This window comes from Odocoileus virginianus, chromosome 3, assembly GCF_023699985.2.
Source record: "Odocoileus virginianus isolate 20LAN1187 ecotype Illinois chromosome 3, Ovbor_1.2, whole genome shotgun sequence".
NCBI lineage: Eukaryota > Metazoa > Chordata > Mammalia > Artiodactyla > Cervidae > Odocoileus > Odocoileus virginianus.
The window spans coordinates 15,387,739-15,410,441 of NC_069676.1; the positions used below are offsets into that span (position 1 = coordinate 15,387,739).

Genomic DNA, 22,703 nt, shown 5'->3' on the forward strand with positions numbered 1-22,703 from the left:
TCCATGGACTGTAGCCCACCAGGCTCCTCTGTCCATAGGATTTTCCAGGAAAGAATACTGGAGTGGGTTGCCATTTCCTTCTCCAGGGGAATGTTCCAACCCAGGGATCAAACCCACGTCTCCTGCATTAGCAGGTAGATTCCTTATCACTGAGCCACCAGGGAACCTCTGCTTAACGGGTCCCTGTCAAAAACTGAGAGTTAAGCCAATAGAGGACGTGGAGTTCCCAGTAGATAGCTGGGGGCCCAGTGCAAACCTCGTCACCAACCTTGATGTTCTCCAGAGTATAGATGACTGGTTTAGAGAACCCGTCTTTCTTCCCTCCTGTTATGATGCCCCCAACAACACGAGAATTCATCTTCAGCTTCTTCTTGGAGTTGGCCCAGGGGTTCTGAAGATCTTGCAAGAAGCGTTCATCCAAAATAGACTCCATACCCGCAAAGGAAACGAAAGCCACCCCGTTGATCCCTGAAATTTCCCCCAAATTAAAAAAAGAAAAAGCCAATCATTTGCTTAGTAGTTATTACAGATGACCCAACTCATCCATACATACACACACACTTTAATATCTCACATATTTCTGCACCCTCACTGGCCTCCTCTGAGGACTGAAACGCCAGTGGACTTCCAGATAGTTAACCCTCAAAAGAAATTTTAAAAACAATCTGAGACTTCCCTGGTGGTCCAATGGTTAAAAATCTACATCACAATGTAGGGGACTCAGGTTCGATCCCTGGTCAGGGAACTAAGATCCCACATGCCGCAGGGCAATTGAGTCCAATCACCAGAAGTAGAGAGACGACATGCCACAACAGAGCCTCAACACAGCCAAATAAATAAATTAACTTGAAAAAAAATTCCTGAGGTGGTATTACCTAAAAAAAATCTTGGCTACATTTGAATTTGTGTTTTTAAGGGATGATTCAACTCAGCAGTGGGAAATAAGTTTCCCTTCTCACATTTATGCTTATTCATGTTCAATCTCTTGGGTGGGCTTCCCCTTTCAATGTTGGTGGTCTGTGTCCTAGCCTGTTCCTGGGCCATCCAGACAGCATATAGATCAGGGGAGTGATGAACAGTGACCTACAAGCCAATCTGGACATCTCTGCTTTTTTTTTTAATTAAAAAAATTTTTTTAGGCTGTGCTGGTCCTCGTGGCTGCAAGCAGGCTTTATCTAGCTGCAGTGAGTAGGGGCTACTCTCGTTTTGCCAGGCATGGGCTTCTCGTTGTGGTGGCTTCTCTTGTTGTAGACAATGGGCTCTAGGGCATGCAGCCTGCAGTAGCTCCAGTAAATGGGCTCAGTAGTGGTGGCACACAGGCTTCATTTCCCTGCAGCATGTATGATCTTCTCTGATCTGGGATCAAACCCACCTCTCCTGTGTCAATAGGTGGATTCTTAACCAATGAACCTTAAGGGTAGTCCCCATTGCCTGTTTTTTGTGTGTGTGTGAATAAAAATCTCATTGCAACACAGTCTCACCCATTAATTTACATATTGCCTAGGAATGCTTTTGCACACCCTGACGACAGAGTTGAAATAATTGCAACAGATCCTATCTCGCTCAACGCCTTAAACATTTACCAACCACGGTTTACAGGAAGCGTTTGCTAATCCCTGATACTGATTAGCACTGTATGTTAGAAATACAGTATGAGTCACATGTGTAATTTTAAATTTTCCAGTAACCACGTTTCAGAACAGTAAAAAAAAAAAAAATAAAGGATCATTTAAATTATATATGAACTCACTACCTGCAAAATATTTTCATTTCAACATGTAGTCATTCTAAAAATTATTCATAAGCTATTTTAATTCCTTCATCTCTGGCACCAAGACATTGAAATCCAGTATGCATATTACACTCACAGTCTAACCACACTTAAAGCTCTCAATAACAAAATGTGACCAATGGCTGCTGGATTAGACAGGAAACATCTTGACATTCCCGTATCATAAGATTATTTTTAAATTAATTTTTTGTTGAGATATAGTTGATTTACAGTGTTGTGTTAGTTTCTGCTGTATGCCAAAGTAAGCCAGCCATTGTTGTTCAGTCTCTAGGCCGTGTCTGACTCTTTACGACCCCATGGACTACAGCACTCCAGGTTTCTGGGTCCTTCACTGTCTCCCAGGGTTTTCTCAAACTCATGTCCATTGAGTTGGTGAGGCCATCCAACCATCTCATCCTTTGTCACCCTCTTCTCCTCCTGCCCTCAGTCTTTCCCAGCATCAGGGTCTTTTTCAGAGACCTGCCATACATATACAAATATCCACATTCTTCTAGACTCTACTCCCAGAGATTATTTCATGTCTGACTTCCCTAGAAGATGGGAAACTCCCTGAGGGCATGGGCTATTTCTGCCTCTATCATTATTTTATTTTCAATAAATATTTGCTCAAAATAATAAAAAATTAAAATAAAAAAATAGATGCACCTCAATGTTCATTGCAGCAATGTTTACAATAGTCAAGGCATGGAAGCAATCTTTTTTTTGTTTTGTTTTGTTTTTTTACTTAAAAAAATTAATTTATTTTAATTGGAGGCTAATTACTTTACAATATTGTAGTGGTTTTTGCCATACATTGACATGAATCAGCCAGGATTTACATGTGTTCCCCATTCTGAACCCCCTCCCACCTCCCTCCCCATCCCATCCCTCTGGGTCTTCCCAGTGCACCAGCCCTGAGCACCCTGTCTCACGCATCAAACCTGGACTGGTGATCTGTTTCACACTTGATAATATACATGCTTCAATGCTATTCTCTCAGAACATCCCACCCTCGCCTTCTCCCACAGAATCCAAAAGACTGTTCTATACATCTGTGTCACTTTTGCTGTCTTGCATTACGGTTATCATTACAATCTTTCTAAATTCCATATATTTGTGTTAGTATACTGTATTGGTGTTTTTCTTTTTGGCTTACTTCACTCTGTATAATAGGCTCCAGTTTCATCCACTTCATTAGAACTGATTCAAATGAATTCTTTTTAATGGCTGAGTAATATTCCATGGTGTATATGTACCACAGCTTCCTTATCCATTTGTCTGCTGATGGACATCTAGGTTGCTTCCATGTCCTGGCTATTATAAACAGTGCTGCGATGAACATTGGGGTGCACGTGTCTCTTTCAATTCTGGTTTCCTCGGTGTGTGGCATGGAAGCAATCTAAATATCCCTGGACAGGTGAATGGATAAAGAAGATATGGTACATAACAACAATGGAATACTACTCAGCCATAAACAAGAATAAAATAATGCCATTTGCGTGAACATGGATGGAGCTGGAGATTATCATACAAAGTGAAGTAAGTCAGACAGAGGAAATAAACCATAGGATGTCACTTAAATGCAGAATTTTAAAAAATGATCCAAATGAATTTACTTACAAAACTGAAACAGACTTGCAGATGTAGAGAATGAATTTATGGTAACTGAGGGGACTGGGGTGGGGAGAGTCTGGGGAAAGGATGCATAGGGGGAGTTTGGGATTGATAGGATCACACTGCTCTATTTGAAATAGATAACCAACAAAATATTGTTTTTGTTGTACTCAGTCAAGTCCGACTCTTTGCTACCCCATGGACTATAGCCCACCAGGCTCCTCTGTCCATGGGATTTCCCAGGCAAGAATACTGGAGTGAATCACCACTTCCTCTTCCAGAGGATCTTCCTGACCCAGGGATAGAACCCACATCTCTTGCATCTCCTGCACTAACAGGCAGAGTCTTTACCACTAGTGCCACCTGGGAAGCCCAACCAATAAGGGCTTACTATAAACATTTGTTTAATTAAAAAAAAAAAAGGCCTAAAAAGCAGTCAATCTGTGGGCAGGGTGGGAGGGAGGGGATATATGAATACATATAGCTGATTCTGGGGAAGGAAATGGCAATCCACTCCAGTATTCTTTCCTGGGAAATCCCATGGACAAAGGAAGCCAGTGGGCTATACAATACATGGGGTTGCCAGGAGTTGGACATGACTAAGCGACTGAGCACACACATAGCTGATTCATTTTGTTGTATGGCAGAAATGAACACAACATTGTAAAGCAAGTACACTCCAATTAAAAAACATTAAAAATTAAATTTTATAAAAAAGCAATCAATCCATGAATATCTGCCGCTTAAATGCACCATAACCCTCCCCTTTGTTTCTCAGGAATGGGTTTCTACCTGTGGATTCAGATTCTTCGATCGTGGAACACCAAATCTTCATTTCATCCCCTTTTGCTTTCAACTTAAATGTCTCGTTCTCCTCAGCGCATTCTTTGTCGATCACTTTGCTCTCGATATCTAAAAGGGAGAAAGGGAGAAGTGGCAGGAGGTCACCCAGAAAGTGGGATCTGAGTTTGGTTTCTGGCTAAGAAAGGAATGCATCTCTAATTTTAAGCGAGGGAAAGAACAGAAAGAACGGTGGGTCATGGGAAAGATCCTGAGGCCCTTGATTAATGACAGGCAGATAGAGGCACCAGACAAATTCGAAACCCAGTTGGAACTCTAGGAGTAAGGGTTCACATCTTAGGAGATGCTTCAGGGAAAAATGAACTTGAAGTGAACAAGGATGGAAGATAACACAGTCATGAGCCTCTGACCATTCCAAAGTTAGACTGGTTTTTCAAAACCAAAGGAAATCAGGAGGGTCTAGAGCAAGCCCAGCATGGTGGAAAAGGGCTCAGGTTCTGCACAAACTAGGAGGCCCAGCTCTACCACTCACCTGCTGTCTAAACTTGACCAATGACTTAACCTCTCTGAGCCTCAGATTTCTTACCTGTAATATGGCAATAATTACAGGACTTAAGATAAAAAACAAGATAGGTAATGGAACCAGAGGTGTCCTTTTAAAATATAAGCTAGATGAGACTGTGTTTATTCTCAAACTTTTCAATCCCACTCCCTCCCATTACCTCAAGTCAAATTGTGATTCCCTGCTGTGTGTTCAGTCACCTCCAACTCTTTGGGACCCCTTGGACTGTAGCCTGCCAGGCTCCTCCATCCATGGGATTTCCCAGGCAAGAATACTGGAGTGGATTGCCATTTCCTCCTCCAGGGGTTCTTCCTGACCCGGGGATCGAACCCAGGTGTCCTGCATCTCCTGCATTGCAAGCAGATTCCTTACCACTAAGACATCAGAGAAGCCAGTGTTTGTCTACAAAATCTGCCTCTCTCTTTTCTGATCCCTTCTCCTACAGATTTTACTGTCCTCCACTCCACTTTAGGGCTTCCCAGGTGGTTCAGTGGTAAAGAATCCACCTGCCAACACAGAAGACACAAGTTGAATGTGGTATATGAGAAAGCCATGGGGAATCACAATGTCAAAGTCACCCGCCTAAGTCAGCCCCCAGGTGTGACCTTGACACCAAAGAGATATCCTACCTAAGAGTTTCGTCTGGATAGTCTGACTGACATTCGCTGAGGGTTTCAGAAAAGCTGCCAGCGTGGTGCTTTTCACGCTCTCCAGCAAGACTGTGGCCAGTGTAGAAGTCTCTTCTTTGGTGAAGTTGGACCACTTGGATGTTTTTTCAATCACAGAGGCAAATCTCTTAGCTGTACTCTGCAAGGAAAGGTGTGTTTGCTCTCTCTCTCATCAATGAAACAGCAGCTGTCCCCCGTCTCTCACCATGAGAATGGGTTGACAGTCTGGGATGATAAAAAATGTAAAAGGCCATTCACTAGGGACTTCCCTGGTGGTCCAGTGGTTAAGACTCCTCCATACAATGCAGGTGGCGTGGGTTCCATCCCTGGTTGGGGAGCTAAGATCCCATACATCATCATACATTTTTTTTTTTTTGGCCAAAAAACCCCAAAACATAAAATAAGCAATATTGTAACACATTCAATAAAGACTTTAAAAAAAAAATCTTAAAAGAAAAAAAAAGGACATTTCCTCAGCCTCTTTTTCCTGATTCAGGAAATGGGGATGCAACTTGGTATGCAGTAAGTCAGCACTTGTTGCCTTGTAATTTACATGTACCCTTTTGACTCAGCAATTTCCCTTCCGGGAATTCCCTCCTTCAAGAAATACTTTAAAATTGTGCAAGGATCTTGTGTAATGATGTTCATCTCAGCAGGGTTTTTGATAGCAAAAATCTGGAAAGCCTGAATGTTCAAGCAATTGATTAAATAAAACATGCTAAAATCAAATCATGGGATAGTGTGAAAGTCACTCAGTCGTATCTGATTCTTTGTGACCCCATGGACTGTAGCCCGCCAGGCTTCTCTGTCCATGGGATTCTCCAGGCAAGAATACTGGAGTGGGTTGCCATGCCTTTCTCCAGGGGATCCTCCATATACAGGGGAAGCCCCACATGCAGTTGCTAATAAAAGAATGATATAGTATATCTATATACATTAACAAGCAGGTTCATGAGCTATTTTTAAGTAAAGCAAAGTACAGAATCACATTTGTTGTTTTTTATCTCGTTTTGACATTTTCTTCATTATATGAGATATCACCACCGTGGAAATTTGGAAGGTTGCATAGGATTCTATATCTATTTTTGCAACTTCCTGTGAGTCTACAATTATTTGTCCTGTTAAAAAATTTTATTTTATATTAGAGTATCATTGATGAATAATATTCTGTTGGTTTCAGGCATACAGTAAAGTGATTCAGTGATACATAGACAAATATCTATTCTTCTTCAAATTCTTTTCCCATTTAGGTTTTTACAGAATATTGAGCAGAGTTTCCCGTGTTCTACAGGGAAAGCCAGAAGCTCTGGCTGTCTATTTTAAGCATAGCATTATGTACATGTCAATTCCAAACCCCCGATCTATCTCTCTCCCCACCTCCCCCCATAGCCATAAGTTAGTTCTCTAAGTCTATAAGTCTGTTACAGAGCCATGTGTTAAATTATCTCATTTTGCTTTTAAAACAGCGAACATTTTAATTTAAACTTTCATATTTATGGTATTTATGTTTATGGCACTAATTGAGGTTTTAAAATAAATATAATTAATACTTATTATGAACCAAGTATTGGTTATATACATGTTATTAAATATATATTATTTAATAATATATATTATATATTATTTTTATTTTATATTTTATATATTATTTAATAATATATATTATTTAAATATATTATTTAATATATATTAAATATATATGTTATATATATTTTATTGTATATAATATATATGAAGATTTATATATAAACATATTTATATATATTATTTAATTTATAATTAAATTGTGTTTAACTTATATATATTAAGTATATATATAAAATACATTATATATTATATATACTATATGTAATATATATATTATATACTATTTAACATATAATATAAGTATTACATATGAATAATATGTATTATTCATATATAACATATAAATATATATATTATTATATAATCTTATATATTATTTATTTTTATGATATATTATATATATTATTTAAATAATATTATATATTATTTAATTTATTATGTATTATTTAAATAATATTATATATATTATTTAATTTTATAATAACTATGAAATGAGGCTACTGTTAATACCACTTGGGATGGGAAAACATGAGTACATATCTTGTAGGTAGCAGGACCAAGATTTGAACCTTGGGGGTCTGGCATCAGAGGTTGGATTCTTAATCACTGCTATAAACCACTCAGTAGGTACTCAATAAATGCTTCAATGTGTGTGTGTGGTGTGGATCTGTTATCCATGTATTCACAAAGTAAAAAAAGATATGGAAAGATACACATCTAAATGTTAACATTTGGTTCTAAGGAACACAGTTAAGGAAAGAATAGCAATAATTGTGTTAATATTAATGCTGATACTGTTTCCTTGATTGTTGATTATTGTCAATAAATTGACTATAAAATGTGACCCCAACAAAAAAAATCAGAAAATAATTCACAACCTAAGTAACAAAGGGAAGAAATTAATTGAATCCAGTCCAATGGTGAAGGAAATTAACAGAAATCTTAGCAGGGAAACCAATTTCTATTTACCCAAATTTGATGACAAGAAGATGAAAACAACATCAGTAAAAACGGAGTCAGATTGAAACTTGAGAGATGTTTGTCTGGGAAAAACAAGATGTACTGAGTTTTGTAACCATATCCCAAATGAAAGGCACGAATTTGGGGTCCCGTTCCACTGACACAGCAGAAGAATCTCAACTAGAATCATCCTGAAAAAGTGTGATTCTCAGTTCTGTAGCAGATGAAACCTCATCAAAATTCCCTTTGACGTTAAATTTATTCATCTTAGCTAGGAAGTTTAGTTTATTTCTTCAGGAAAGAAAAAAATAGCAGGCAGGCTAAAACTCCATAATGGTAAAACACGTGTGTTAATTTTAGGACATCTTTTAATCTTTGGCTTAATTTGGATATCTGTTCCTCAATGGTTGGAACAATTTGATGTATTAGAGAAGCAAACCAATCAGATGATTTCATGCCAAAAAGCAATTAGACTTGTGATTTTTATCTGGACAATTTCAGAGAACAATTTTATGGTTGACATACTGCATTGCACATTTAAAAAATCTGAATTATTATATTCATACATGTGGTTCATTGGATTTATAAATCCTTTAAGAACATAGTAAGGGCTTCTCAGGTGGCACTAGTGGTAAAGAACCCGCCTGCCAATGCAGAAGACATAAGAGATACGAGTTCAATCAGGAAGATCCCCTGGAGGAGGAGATGGTAACCCATTCCGGTGTTCTTGCCTGGGGAATTTCATCGACAGAGGAATCTGGCAGACTATACTCCAAAGGGTCACAAAGAGTTGGACATGACTGAGGCGACTTGGCACACACAGCATGTAAGGGTATAGTAACCTTGCCTTAGGTTTGTAAGTCTTCATTCAGTACTTAAAATTTGGGGAGAAATGAGAATATATGTAAACATGTTAGAAAATGTTTGCAGGAATTTAAATGTTTGTTGAAAGGGCTCCTTGTTTATACAAATTTAATCTGAAAACTCTATGAATGAACATACACTTCATGAATAAATGTTATACTAATTAATTTAAAATTCACAAGAATACAGATGAAAATGTTATTCTTATTTTCATTTGTATTTATCAATGAAATAACATCCATTAGTTGTAACTTAAAGACTTAGTAGAAATTAATGTTTAATATCTGCAACTGTAGAGAACTATATTCAGTATCCTATGATAAGTCCATAATGGAAAAAGAATATTTTTTAATGTATATACATATGTAACTGAATCACTTTGCTGTATGACAGAAATTAACACAGCATTGTAAATCAACTATATATCAATAAAAAGATCTATATAAAATCTGCAACTATAATGATCTAGTCATTCCACTTCTATGTATTTACCCTGGAAAAATGAAAATTCAGATTCACACAAAACACACACACACACACACATAAATGTTTATCAAGGCTCTATTGATAATCACCAAAAGTTGAGGTGGGGGTGGAGGAATGAAGAGATCTTGGTCAAGTGGAAACAATTCAAATATCCTTCAAAGATGAGTGAATAAACCTGCTATGGTCCACCCAGAAAATGGGATACTACTCAGCCACAAAAAGGAGTGAAGCACTGACATGCTACAAAGTGGATGAAACTTGAAAACACAGTGCTTACTGAGAGAAGCTAGACTCTAAAGGCCACTTATTGTGTGATTCTGTTTACAAAACATTCTTGAAAAGATAAAACTAAAATGACAGAGAACAGATAAGGAATTCACAGGAGTTAACCGTGAAGGGATTGAATATATGGCTGTAAAGAGGAAACCCAAGGAACTTCTTCAGTGGTCCAGTGGTTAAGACTCTGCACTTCCACTGCCAGGGGTGCAGGTTTGATCCTTGGTTGGGGAACTAGGATCCCATATGCCATGCGACCAAAAAAATATTTTTTTAATTTTTTAAGTTAAAAAAACAAGGAAGGCCAGGGAAGTTGTGGGGGGAGAGGGATGGAACAGTTCTATTGTCTAATTGTGGTGGTAATTACACAAACCTACTCAAGCTATAAACCCCACAAAACTATACAGAAAAAAAAGCAATTTTTCTGCATGTTAATTTTTCAAACCTTACAACTGGAGTAGATTAAATGTTCACTCACAACCCTTTTATGTTAAAGAGGATGTTCTGCACCCAAGGTACACCCCCAAGATGTTCGAAACTCAAAACATGATTACAAAGACTTCAGTGTTACCTTCAGAGAGACGACAGTGGTTTTGTTTTTACAGACATTGTCCAGAACGTCGAGGGTGGCATTCATCAGCGCACAAAAGGAAACCTGTATCCGAGCAGGAAGAGCATCTGTGAGCATTGATCAAGCATGAAATGTACAAACTGGGCCACTAGGCCCTCCACATGGGGTGCTCTTGAATTTCTGGGGGGTCAAGAGGCTATAGTATTCTCAGGAAAATAAAACTCACCCTTCAATCAGAATTGAAATCACAGCACCTTTCTCTCCCATCAACCAACAGCAAAACTATTGAGTGGGGTAAAAAGACAGAAATTCCAATATTTTGGCCACCCAATGCGAGCAGCCGACTCATTGGAAAAGACCCTGATGCTGGGAAAGATTGAGGGCAGGAGGAGAAGGGGGTGACAGAGGGTGAGATGGTTGGATGTCATCATTGACTCAGTGGACATGAGTTTGAACAAACTCCAGGAGATAGGGAAGGACAGGGAAATGTAGAACCTGTGTGCTGCAATTCAAGGAGTTGCAAAGAGTCTGACACAACTGAGTGATTGAACAACATGAACAAAGAAAGACAGAAAATGTGTGGAAAGACCAGTGGTCCAAGTGGAATATATTTCAGCTATGAAAAGGACTGAAGCACTGATACTCCCTACAAGGTGGTTGGGCCTTGAGAGCATGATGCTCAGTGAGAGAAGCCAGACACAGAAGACCATGTAGTGTATGATTTCATTTATATGAAATATCCAAAATGAGCAAGTCTATAGAGATAGAAATTAGATCACTGTTTTGGGGGGATTGAGGACAGGAGGGAAGACTGCTAATGGGCATATAGGGTTTATTTTGGTGGTGATGAAAAAGCTTTGGAGATAGAAGTGGTGTTTGCACACCACTGTGAGTGTACTAAATGCCTCTGAATTGTACACTTTAAAATGATAAATTTTATGTGTATTCCACAATTTAAAAAAACCAACTGTGGACTTAAGTACATGGGAATTCCAAAGCTAATTTATAAGTTCATATTTAATATAGTAACATCAATTTCTGAAAATGCTTCTGGAGTCTTTACTCACTAGAATGACTTCATTAGAAAATCAAGATATCCAAATTCCTCTTTGCTGGCTTGGAGGCTGTGTATCATCCATTCCACATCACACAGACACAGCAATACACCTCACAAAAAGTGGGACTCCAACAGTCTTACTTGTTTGAGTAAACGAATTCCCAAGTTTTAGATAGCAAATGTCCTTCCTTTCCAGCTTTCATTGAAGCTGGGTAAGCAAAAGTGATACTAGGTCATATGCTTAAAGGGAAGGACTGTGCCTTTCACTTGCCCTTCTCCCCTGTCCACCATCTGGAATGCAGATTTGATGGCAGGAGCTGCAGTAGCCATTTTGGACCACAATAAGGGAGTCTTGTGTTGATGATGGAAGAGTATTATGGAGCCATCATGTCAGATCTCAGCAGCTTACATTCAGATTGCTACAAAGAGGGAAAAAACATCTATCTGGTCTAGGCCACGATTATTTTTGTCTTTGTAAAAGCTGCAGGACAACATCCTACCTAAATGCCTTCTGGGAAAAACCTCGAAAACTAGGAACCTTCAAAAATACTTACATATTTAGGCTTCACTGCTGCTCCCACATGGCATAACTGGACCTGCTTGTTGTTGGGTACCACATCATCTTTACACTTGAAGGGAATCCCTCAGAAGAAAACAAAAGCAACCAAATCAAACTTAACCCCAGCAAGTCTGCGTTCATTGTCCCCTGCTTGAAATCCATCCATTGCCATGTTATATAATACAACCGTGGAAATGAACAAACTATAGCTACACACTACAGCAGTGATTCTGAGAAGCATGATAGCAAGTGAAGAAAGCAAGTCAGAAAAGACTATACATAGCACAATACCATTTTTACAAAGCTCCAAAGCAAACCATACTAAACAAGGAATGTTTAGTGGGGGAATATTTTAAGTACAGGAATTAGAAACAAAGTTCCAAGTGGGCCTCTCTTCAGAGGAGTCAGGGATATGTATTGGCATTGATGATGTTCTAGTTCTCATGTTGCTAAGGACTTAAGATATACTCATTTTATTATTATACCCCTTTGCCTCCATATAAGTTATCTATACTTTTAACACAACAAATAGTCCATAACTTAAAAAATTTTAAACATTTCAAAGTTCCCCATGGTTCTCAGCAAAAAGACTATAAAATTCTTTACACAGCACACAAGTCCTTTAGAAGCTGACCTCTGCCCACATCCTCAGATGAAATAAATGCCATTTTCCCATGCCCTCCTCACTTTGCGTTAGCCTCAGGGCCTTTGCACATGCTATCATTTGGAGCACCATGGACTCTACTCTTAATCTAGATAATCCACACTCTTTCTTTAAGTTTCTGTTTAAATGGCACTTCACAGAGCATATTAAATATCCTACTACACAATGCACAACAAAGTGCACTGCAAGTTTTCAATTGTCACACTCATTGTGGTTATTAAATAATTATGCATGTGCTCCCTTCCCTAGACTATAAGCTCCATGAGGGTAGCTATCATGTCTATCATATCCAGGATTAAATCCTCAGTACCTAGTGCAGAGGACTGTTGAGTTTATTAATTAGCAGATGCTCCAAAAATAATTTATCAAATGAGTGATTAATAAATGAACAAGTGAACAGAAAATAACAGACTATGTAGATAAAGTAAAAAAAAAAAAAAAGAGGAGAATCCAGAGAATGAGAAAAAGTGAGAATTTGACAAAGCAAGACACAGATTCTATTGCCAAGATATGTAAGGAGATTATTACTTTGGCAGCTGAAGTTGCCATGTTTCCAGGAGTCTTCTGGATTGGGATGAAAACCTACAATGCAGCCACAGCTGTAGGAGCCCAGGGTGTTGGTACAGACAGAATTTGGGCCACATTGTGAGGAATCCTGAAGGCACTCATCAATATCTGCAAAAAACTCAAAGATATCAAACGGTGCAGAGAAGTAAGGTGATACTGTCACCTGTCACGGCACTCATTGACATCTGTGAAGTAGAGACCAGGCATGATGCAGGATGGGTCACTAAGCCAACAAAAATCACTCTTCCCCTTTCAAAGCAGAGGGAGCACATGTGCTCAGTTCTTCAGCCGTGTTTGGCTCTTTGCAACCCTGTGGACTGTGGCCCACCAGGCTCCTCTGTCCATGGGATTCTCTAGGGAAGAAAGCTGGAGTGGGTTGCCATGTTCTCCTCTAGGGGATCTTCCCCACCCAGGGATGGAACCCATGTCACCTGCACCTCCTCCTGCATTGCAGGCAGATTCTTTACCACTGAGCCACCAGGGAAGCCCCTCAAACAAAGAGTTCTTGCTAAAACATAACAGCCCAACCAGGGACTACATTCCCCAGAATCCTCTGCAGCTAGATGGATCATATGACTAGCTTTCATTTATGAGATGTAACTTCCGGGCCAAGGGGTTAAGAAGTCGCTGTACCTTTTTTCTTTTTCCCCACCACTGACTGTAACTAGGAATTTCTTTTTTAAATCTTCTGGCCACACACACATGGCCTACGGGACCTTAGTCCCCTAACCAAGGGTGGAACTTGCAGTCCTTGCTTTGGGAGCATGGAGTCTTAACCACTGGACCACCAGAGAAGTCGCTGGAACCAGGAATTCTAATGTCTTAAGGGATAGACGAACCAAGAGATACAAAGAGACTGGTTCCCTATATCACTTCATGGAGGAAATTTGCCCCTCGGCCAAGTATATCTGTACTGAATTGGTGTGAGAGTAAGAAATTTCTATTGTGTTGAGCTAGTGGTTCTCAACTGAGGGACCTTGGGCAATGTCTGGAGAAATTTTTAGTGGTCACTTGGATCCAATGGGCAGAGACCAAAGACCCTGCCAAATATCCTATAATGCACAGGTCAGCATCCCCAACATACAACAAAGAGCTATCCAGTCCCTAAAGTCAATAATACCAAAGTTAAGGAACCCTGGCCGTATAACCAATGTCCCTCTGAGGGTTTCTGAGCCAGCTGCCTTACTCTGAGGAAGCCCAAGCAGCCATGAGGAAAAGTCCATAAGGAAAACTGAAGGGCCAGCTGAACTCCCAGCCAGAGGCAGATGCCAACTACCAGTCACGTAAGCAAGGTTATTTTGGTCCTGCCAACCATGCTAGGGCCCCCAAAAAACCATATGGTCAACCCACAGAATCATGGGCAAAGACAAATGACTGGGGACTTCCCTGGTAGTCCAGTAGTTAAGAATCCATCTTCCAAAACAAGGGACACGGGTTCAATCCTTGGTTGGGGAACTAAGATTTCAAATCCATGGAGCAACTAAGCCTGCACACCCAATGAAAGAGCCCATGTGCCACGACAAGACCCAAAGCAGCCAAATAAAGGAATACGTTTTAAAAAAGAACAAATGACTGTTGTGATAAGTCACCGTACTTCAGGGTAGCTTGACACCCACTGAGAAGTCCCCAGAATGGCTGGAAGAGTTACCTGCACACTTGAAGGCCTCAGGTTTTTCAGGGCTCCACACACCAGGTGAAAAGAACCCTGGCAAGCAGGAGCAACTGTATTTTCCTTGGATGTTGGTGCAGATAGAACTGGGACCACAAAGAGTTGAGTTCCTGGAACATTCATCCACATCTAAGCGGAAAATCAAAATGCAGAAGAATGATGAGAGTACAGTAGCAGTTCACAGTCCCATCACTGACTAAAGCCAATCGGTTTCCCTGACTCCTTCAGGCTCACCTTCTTAAACATATTTGTGCCACTATGAAAAGAAAGCATTTAGAGACATGTGTGTGACCCATGCAGATCTTCTGATGAGGATCCCCCACAGCTCAGGACAAAATCCACACTCCTCATTAGAACATGTAAGACCCTGAGAGTCTGCTCCCAGCTGAGCTCATCTTTTCTTTTCTTTTTTTTTATTCTAAGATTTTTTTTTTATGTGGACCAAGGCTTCCCTGGTGAGTCAGTGGTAAAGAATCTGCTTGCTATTACCCTCAATGGTGAAAAACTGAAAGCATTTCCCCTAAAATCAGGAACAAGACAAGGGTGCCCATTCTCACCACTACTATTCAACATAGCTTTGGAAGTTTTGGCCACAGCAATCAGAGTGGAAAAAGAAGTAAAAGGAATCCAGATAGGAAAAGAAGAAGTGAAACTCTCTGTTTGCAGATGACATGATCCTCTACATAGAAAACCCTAAAGACTCTACCAGAAAATTACTAGAGCTAATCAACAAATATAGTAAAGTTGCAGGATATAAAATTAACACACAGAAATCCCTTGTATTCCTATACACTAACAATGAGAAAACAGAAAGAGAAATTAAGGAAACAATACCATTCATCATTGCAACAAAAAGAATAAAATACTTAGGAGTATATCTACCTAAAAAACAAAAAACCTATACATAGAAAACTATAAAACACTGATGAAAGAAATCAAAGAGGACACAAACAGATGGAGAAATATACCGTGTTCATGGATTGGCAGAATCAATATTGTCAAAATGGCTATACTACCCAAAGCAATCTATAGATTCAATGCAATCCCTCTCAAGCTACCAACGGTATTTTTCACAGAACTGGAACAAATAATTTCACAATTTGTATGGAAATACAAAAAAACCTCGAATAGCCAAAGTAATCTTGAGAAAGAAGAATGGAACTGGAGGAATCAACCTGCCTGACTTCAGACTATACTACAAAGCCAGAGTCATCAAGACAGTATGGTACTGGCACAAAGACAGAAATATAGATCAATGGAATGAACCTATGGACACCTTATCTTCGACAAAGGAGGCAAGGATATACAATGGAAAAAAGACAACCTCTTTAACAAGTGGTGCTGGAAAAACTGGTCAACCGCTTGTAAAAGAATGAAACTAGAACACTTTCTAACACCATACACAAAAATAAACTCAAAATGGATTAAAGATCTAAATGTAAGACCAGAAACTATAAAACTCCTAGAGGAGAACATAGGCAAAACACTCTCCGACATAAATCACAGCAGGATCCTCTATGACCCACATCCCAGAATATTAGAAACAAAAGCAAAAACAAACAAATGGGACCTAATTAAACTTAAAAGCTTTTGCACAACAAAGGAAACTATAAGCAAGGTGAAAAGACAGCCCTCAGAGTGGGAGAAAATAATAGCAAACGAAGCAACAAAGGATTAATCTCAAAAATATACAAGCAACTCCTGCAGCTCAATTCCAGAAAAATAAATGACCCAATCAAAAAATGGGCCAAAGAACTAAACAGACATTTCTCCAAAGAAGACATACAGATGGCTAACAAACACATGAAAAGATGCTCAGCATCACTCATTATCAGAGAAATGCAAATAAAAACCACAATGAGGTACCATTACACGCCAGTCAGGATGGCTGCTATCCAAAAGTCTACAAGCAATAAATGCTGGAGAGGGTGTGGAGAAAAGGGAGCCCTCTTACACTGTTGGTGGGAATGCAAACTAGTACAGCTGCTATGGAAAACAGTGTGGAGATTTCTTAAAAAGCTGGAAATAGAACTGCCATATGACCCAGCAATCCCACTTCTGGGCATACACACCAAGGAAACCAGATCTGAAAGAGACACGTGTACCCCAGTGTTCATCGCAGCACTGTTTATAATAACCAGGACATGGAAGCAACCTAGATGCCCATCAGCAGACGAATGGATAAGGAAGCTGTAGTACATATACACCATGGAATATTACTCAGCTATCAAAAAGAATACATTTGAATCAGTTCTAATGAGATGGATGAAACTGGAGCCCATTATACAGAGTGAAGTAAGCCAGAAGGATAAAGACCATTACAGTATACTAACACATATATACGGAATTTAGAAAGATGGTAATGATAACCCTATATGTAAAACAGAAAAAGAGACACAGATGTACAGAACAGACTTTTGGACTCTGTGGGAGAAGGCGAGGGTGGGATGTGTCATACACTGGGATGTATGGGAGGGATGGGATGTGTCATACATTGAAACATGTATATTATCTAGGGTGAAAGAGATCACCAGCCCAGGTTGGATGCATCAGACAAGTGCTCGGGCCTGGTGCACTGGGAAGACCCAGAGGGAGTGGGTGGAGGGGGAGGTGGGAGGGGGGATTGGGATGGGGAATACATGTAAATCCATGCTAATTCAAGTCAATGTATGGCAAAAACCACTACAATATTGTAAAGTAATTATCCTCCAACTAATAAAAATAAATGAAAAAAAAAATTAAAATTAAAAAAAAAGAAAAAGAATCTGCTTGCCAAAGCAGGACACATGAGTTCGATCCTTTGGTCCAGAAGATACCCTGGAGAAGGAAATGGCAAACCAACCCCATTATCTTGCCTGGATAATCCCATGGATAGAGAAGTCTACAGTCCATGGGGTTGCAAAAGAATCAGACATGACTTAGCAACCAAACAACATTATTTTAAAGTTTTTACTGAATTTGTTATAATATTGCTTCTGTTTTATGTTTCAGGATTTTGGCTGTGAGGCAAGTGGGATCTTAACTCCCCAGCCAGGGGTCAGACCTGTATCCACTGCACTGGAAGGAGAAATCTTAGCCACTGGACTGACAGGGAAGTCTCTCATATTTTACTTCTAATGCCTTCATAATTCATGATTCAAATTCATCGATTACCTGTAGGTCCGTGAGGCTCATTCTCTCTCACCTGTGCTCCCTCAGCCTCAAATTTGTCACTCCCCTCTTTTGTTAACGAATTTCAATTCCTCTCCAAGGAATCACTATATCCAAGTGGAGGGGTAGAGAGCATGGATGTCATGAGTTCAAAGCCTGGCTCTGACCCTTATAATCTGTGTCTTACTGGATGTTATTGAGTGAATTATGTCTCCCCCAAATTCGTTAAGTTGAAGCCCTCCTCTCCCCCAGTGGGATGGCATTTGGATGTGGAAAACAATTAGGTTTAGAGGAGATCTTAAGTGTGGAACTCTTATGATGGGATGGATGCCCTAAAAAGAAGAGGAAGAGGGGCTTTCCTGATGGCCCAGTGGATAAGAATCTACCCTGCAATGCAGGGGATGCGGGTCCAGTGACTGGTCAGGGAGTTAATATCCCATGTGCCATGGAGCAGCTAAGCCCCCACACCACAACTACAGAGCATGTGTGCCACAATGAAAGGGTCCATGAATCACAAGGAAGACCATGAGTGCTGCAATTAAGACACAGCACAGCCAAGTAAATAAATGCAACCATGTGTAAAAAAGAAATACCTGTTATACTTTTGAAAAAAAAGAGGCAAAACACAAGAGCTAGCTCTCTCTCTGCCATGTGGGGACACAGCAAGAATGCAGCTGTGTATAAGGCAGGAAGCGAGCTCTCTCCAGAACCCTACCATACTGCTACTTAATCTTGGACCACCAGCCTCCAAAACTGTGAGATAATAAATCTCTGTTGGTGAAGCCCCCACCCCCAGTCCAGGGTACCTTGTTATGGCAGTCTGAGCTAATACACTGGATAAGAAAATTCATCTCTCTGTGTCTCTGTTTCCTCATCTTTGAAATGAAAGCAATAATAGAACCCACCCAATTGAGTTGTTCAGAGGGTCAAAGAAGATGATGAGATCAAACCAGTCAATCTTAAAGGAAATCAACCCTCAATATTCATTGGAAGAGCTGAATGCTGAAACTGAAGCTCCAATAGTTTGGCCACCTGATGTGAAAGGCCATCTAATCGGAAAAGACCCTGATGCTGGGAAGGATTGAGGGCAGAAGAAGGAGGCGACAGAGGACGAGATGGTTGGGTAGCATCACCAACTCAATGGACATGAGCTTGAGCAAACTACGGGACATAGTGAAAAACAGGGAAGCCTGGCGTGCTGCAGTCCGCAAAGAGACAGACATGACTTAGTGATTGAACAACAATAAGTATCTTTAAATACACAGAATGGAATCTGGGACAGAGCAAATATTATAGACGTATTCACTACCTAACATTAAAAATGCACTGCAAACGTGTTGCGCTTTTTTTGTGGCAGGCAATGAGGAAAATCTTTTATAGGCATCCACTTCATGAAAGCTCAAAGCAGCCCTATGAATTGCAAGCTAATATTTCCATTTTTCAGAGGAGAAAACTGAGGCTTCAAAACTGTGCAAAATCACATATCTTGTGAAAAGCACAACTGCTATTTATATCCAGGTTCTGTCTGTCCCTGGTATTTTTACATGACAGCTTTCCAAACTGTCTTGAGTCTCAGAGACTGAGAATTTGGGAATTAAATTGATATCTGTCCTGCACAAGCCCACCCTGAGTTGCTAGCGATTGCAACCTGATTCAGAGGGAGCAAGGCACGGTGGTTGGGGTATGAAGTCACACAGGGAAGAGGTGAATCTTAACTCTCTTATTTCCTTTCTATTTGGCCTTGGTGATTTCATCACAATGGAGGCTGTTTCCTCATCTGTAAGATGGGTATAAAATACCATTGTACCATCAGTTTGTTGGGAGGACTGAACGAACACATGTTTGGAGGAGCTTAGTGTCTTGACTGGGATCCTGCCACCAGACCACTGCACCTACTGTTTCCTCTTCCTGGAACACCCTTCCCCAGATACGCAGCATCTCACTCCCTCAGGTCTTATATCAAAAACCAACTTCTCAGCATGACCTCTCCCTACCATTCTATTAAAACTACAATGTCACCCTCCCGTATACCCTATTCACCTTTCCTTGAACTATCCCTGACACACAAGATTTTCCTGCATGCATTTGTTGTTACCTTCCTCTCCCCACATTTCATGATAAGTTCTAGGAGAACAAGTAATTTTTACCTGTGTTACTCACTGCTGTATCCTTCATCCCTAGAATAATGCTTGGCATATAGTAGGTGCTCAAGAAGTATTTGTAGAATGAATGCATGAATGAATGAGTGACTATAGGCTTCAGCTCTACAGACAAGGGCTTTGGACTCAGCTGAGACTCACTTCAACTTCTCCCCCACCACCGCTGTCTTTGCAAACAGATTGGACTTGATTCTTCATTTACCTTCACTTGCCCGTCACTTACCTTCACATGTCTCTCCTGGTCCCAGGAAATTCTTCTTTCCACTTCTGGATTCATATCCTGTGTTGCAGACACAAGAGTAGTTTCCAAGACTGTTGTGGCAAGTCGAATGCTCTGGGCAGCTTCTGGGATTGGCACATTCATCCACATCTGGTGAGTAGAAATTAAAACCCAGGTCAAAGAAGGAGAAGTGGTGAAGATGGGACACTACTCCCCTTGACCCTCCCCAATACCCAGACTTTCTCCTTCTCCCTAACCTCACTTTAAGTTAGGCATGGTCATGAGAATACATTCTGGCCAATTGTATGCACACAAAAGGTGACAAATAGTTTCAAACCATAATGATCATAGATTGTAGAAATGACTGTCATGTTTTACTCCTCCCTGTGTCCAACCTTGGTCTGAGGTTTGTGCCATACAATGTGACATTGCCACTCATCTCTCTAATGTGTGGGGTTTGATTCCGCAGCCCTTCACTCTAGCTGGCTCTATGACTTGCACTCACCAATAAATACAGCAGAAGTATCATGGTGGCACTTCCAAACATAGACCTCAAAAAACCTATTTCTACTCATACTTTGGGCCCCTTGCCTTTGTCACATGAACTCCAGGATAGTAAGGAAAAGACAAAGTGAAAGAGACAAAGATCATCCCAGACAAGCTGCAGATATATGAGGCAGCCCAGTCAAGATTAGCAAAGCTGACACACAGCTGACCACCAACACATGAACCAGCCCAGTGGAAACCTAAAAACTGACCAGAGCAGAGCCCAACCTAAACTTCCAACATATGGAGTTAAGAAATAAACAAATAGTGGTTGTTTTAGCCACTAACTATGGGGTCATTTGTTACTCAGCAATAGCTAACAGCTACAAATAGATCAGAAGTGTCAGAGATGATTTCAAATATCTCTAACTCCGAGCCAAGGGAATATCATTTGAGGGCTTGATCACTCCATGCCTTGCTTATGGAATCACCCTCCCTTCAGATAATTAATAACGCTGCAGCAGACTCAGGAATTGGAGCCCATATCTCTTGGTGACAGTATTCTGGTTGCAGTGTGCAGAATAGATTTGAGAAAGAAACACTAGAAAAACAGAGAGACTAGTGAGGAGGCCACTGTAATAATGATGAAACTTAAACCAAGGATGGAAGAGAATGGAGAGATTCAAGACATATTTGGCAGGTAGATTGCCCAAAACACAATGACTTATTTAATATGGAAGGAGAGGGAATATCAAGAATAACTCTCAGGTCTTCACTCAAATACCTCTCAGGAAAATTCTGAATTTTGGATCTGAGCTCTCCACAGGACAGAGTTTCTCTCAGTGCTGCTGATACATGGGACCAGATTATTCTTGGTTGTGGGGAGGCTGTGATGTGCATTGGAGGATGTTTATCAGGATCTCTAGTCTCTACCCAGAGATTAACCAGTTGATTAACACAAACTACCCACCAACATCACCAGAACGGAAAAGCAAAACTATCTCCAGATACTGTCACATTTCCTACCAGTGAAGTATAAATCAGGCTAGAGTTTGAGCCCTGAACTATTCTCAAGGACTGCCTGAGCCACAGCTTAACTCATAGTAGACACTCAACAGGAGTTCAAGTTCAGCGTCGTCTACTTCATAGCTGTGTATCCTTGGATTAATGATTTTACCTCTCCGAGCCCCAAGTGGATCATTAGGAACATAATCTTTACCTCATAGGAACATCAGATAAAGTTATTAATAAACTGAGTAGCTAAAAAAGAAGATCAAGTTCTCTATACCTTCACAGCTGGAGTTTTTAGAGGTGAATCCAACTTTGCAGCTGCAGCGGTAGCTTCCCAAAGAGTTGGTGCACTCAGAATGCTCAGGGCAGACCCCACGGGAGAGGCATTCATTAATGTCTGAGGAGCAGTGGAGGAGAGTGAGCAGACCAAAGATTAGGTGTCTAAGTTTCGCACACCATGTACTCAACTCAATACGAGTAGTCTACAAACGCCTGAGAGTCTGAGCTCATTACCTGCACAGCTGAAATGACCCGGCTTTCCAGGGATCCAGTTATTTCCAGTGGGAGAGGAGAAACCAGTCAAACAGCTGCACTCATACTTTCCTGGCAGGTTTCTGCAGACTGAGTTAGGACCACAAGGTGGGGGCTTTTGAGAACATTCATCTATATCTGGGGAGAAAGAGAGTCAAAGCTACAGGTTTTCTTCAAATACAGCTGGGATCTTCCAAAGATGGTTGAAACAATGTCTTCTATTCCATATGCCCTTAATCCAATGTCTTTTCTTGGGTGCTTCTTCCAGCAAGCAGGGTCTATTTTCCCTCCTCTGGAATCTGAGCATGTTTGTGACTAGGCAGTGGTGACACTCGGCAATAAAATGACTGTGCTAAGTCATAAAAATCTCACACACTTTCACCTTGCTCTTTTGGAATGCTCATGTTTGACTCAGCCACCTTACTGTGAGGGAGCTCAAAGAGCCGTGATAAAACAGCCCGTGTAGGGAA

General features: G+C 40.3%; 1 protein-coding gene across 3 annotated transcripts in view; it reads right to left on the reverse strand.

The window, feature by feature from the left end:
* Positions 1-22,703, reverse strand: part of ADGRE1 (adhesion G protein-coupled receptor E1) — a 66,287-nt gene that overhangs the window by 17,677 nt on the left and 25,907 nt on the right. For all 3 annotated transcript variants that reach the window (XM_070464831.1, XM_070464832.1, XM_070464830.1), the window contains 10 exons: positions 22,216-22,371; positions 21,980-22,099; positions 20,209-20,355; positions 14,656-14,805; positions 12,969-13,115; positions 11,772-11,860; positions 10,161-10,244; positions 5,378-5,555; positions 4,178-4,297; positions 269-468 (listed from right to left, as the gene is read on the reverse strand). In XM_070464831.1, coding sequence (XP_070320932.1) covers positions 269-468; positions 4,178-4,297; positions 5,378-5,555; positions 10,161-10,244; positions 11,772-11,860; positions 12,969-13,115; positions 14,656-14,805; positions 20,209-20,355; positions 21,980-22,099; positions 22,216-22,371 — 1,391 coding nt within the window. The remainder of the gene's footprint in view (positions 1-268; positions 469-4,177; positions 4,298-5,377; positions 5,556-10,160; positions 10,245-11,771; positions 11,861-12,968; positions 13,116-14,655; positions 14,806-20,208; positions 20,356-21,979; positions 22,100-22,215; positions 22,372-22,703) is intronic.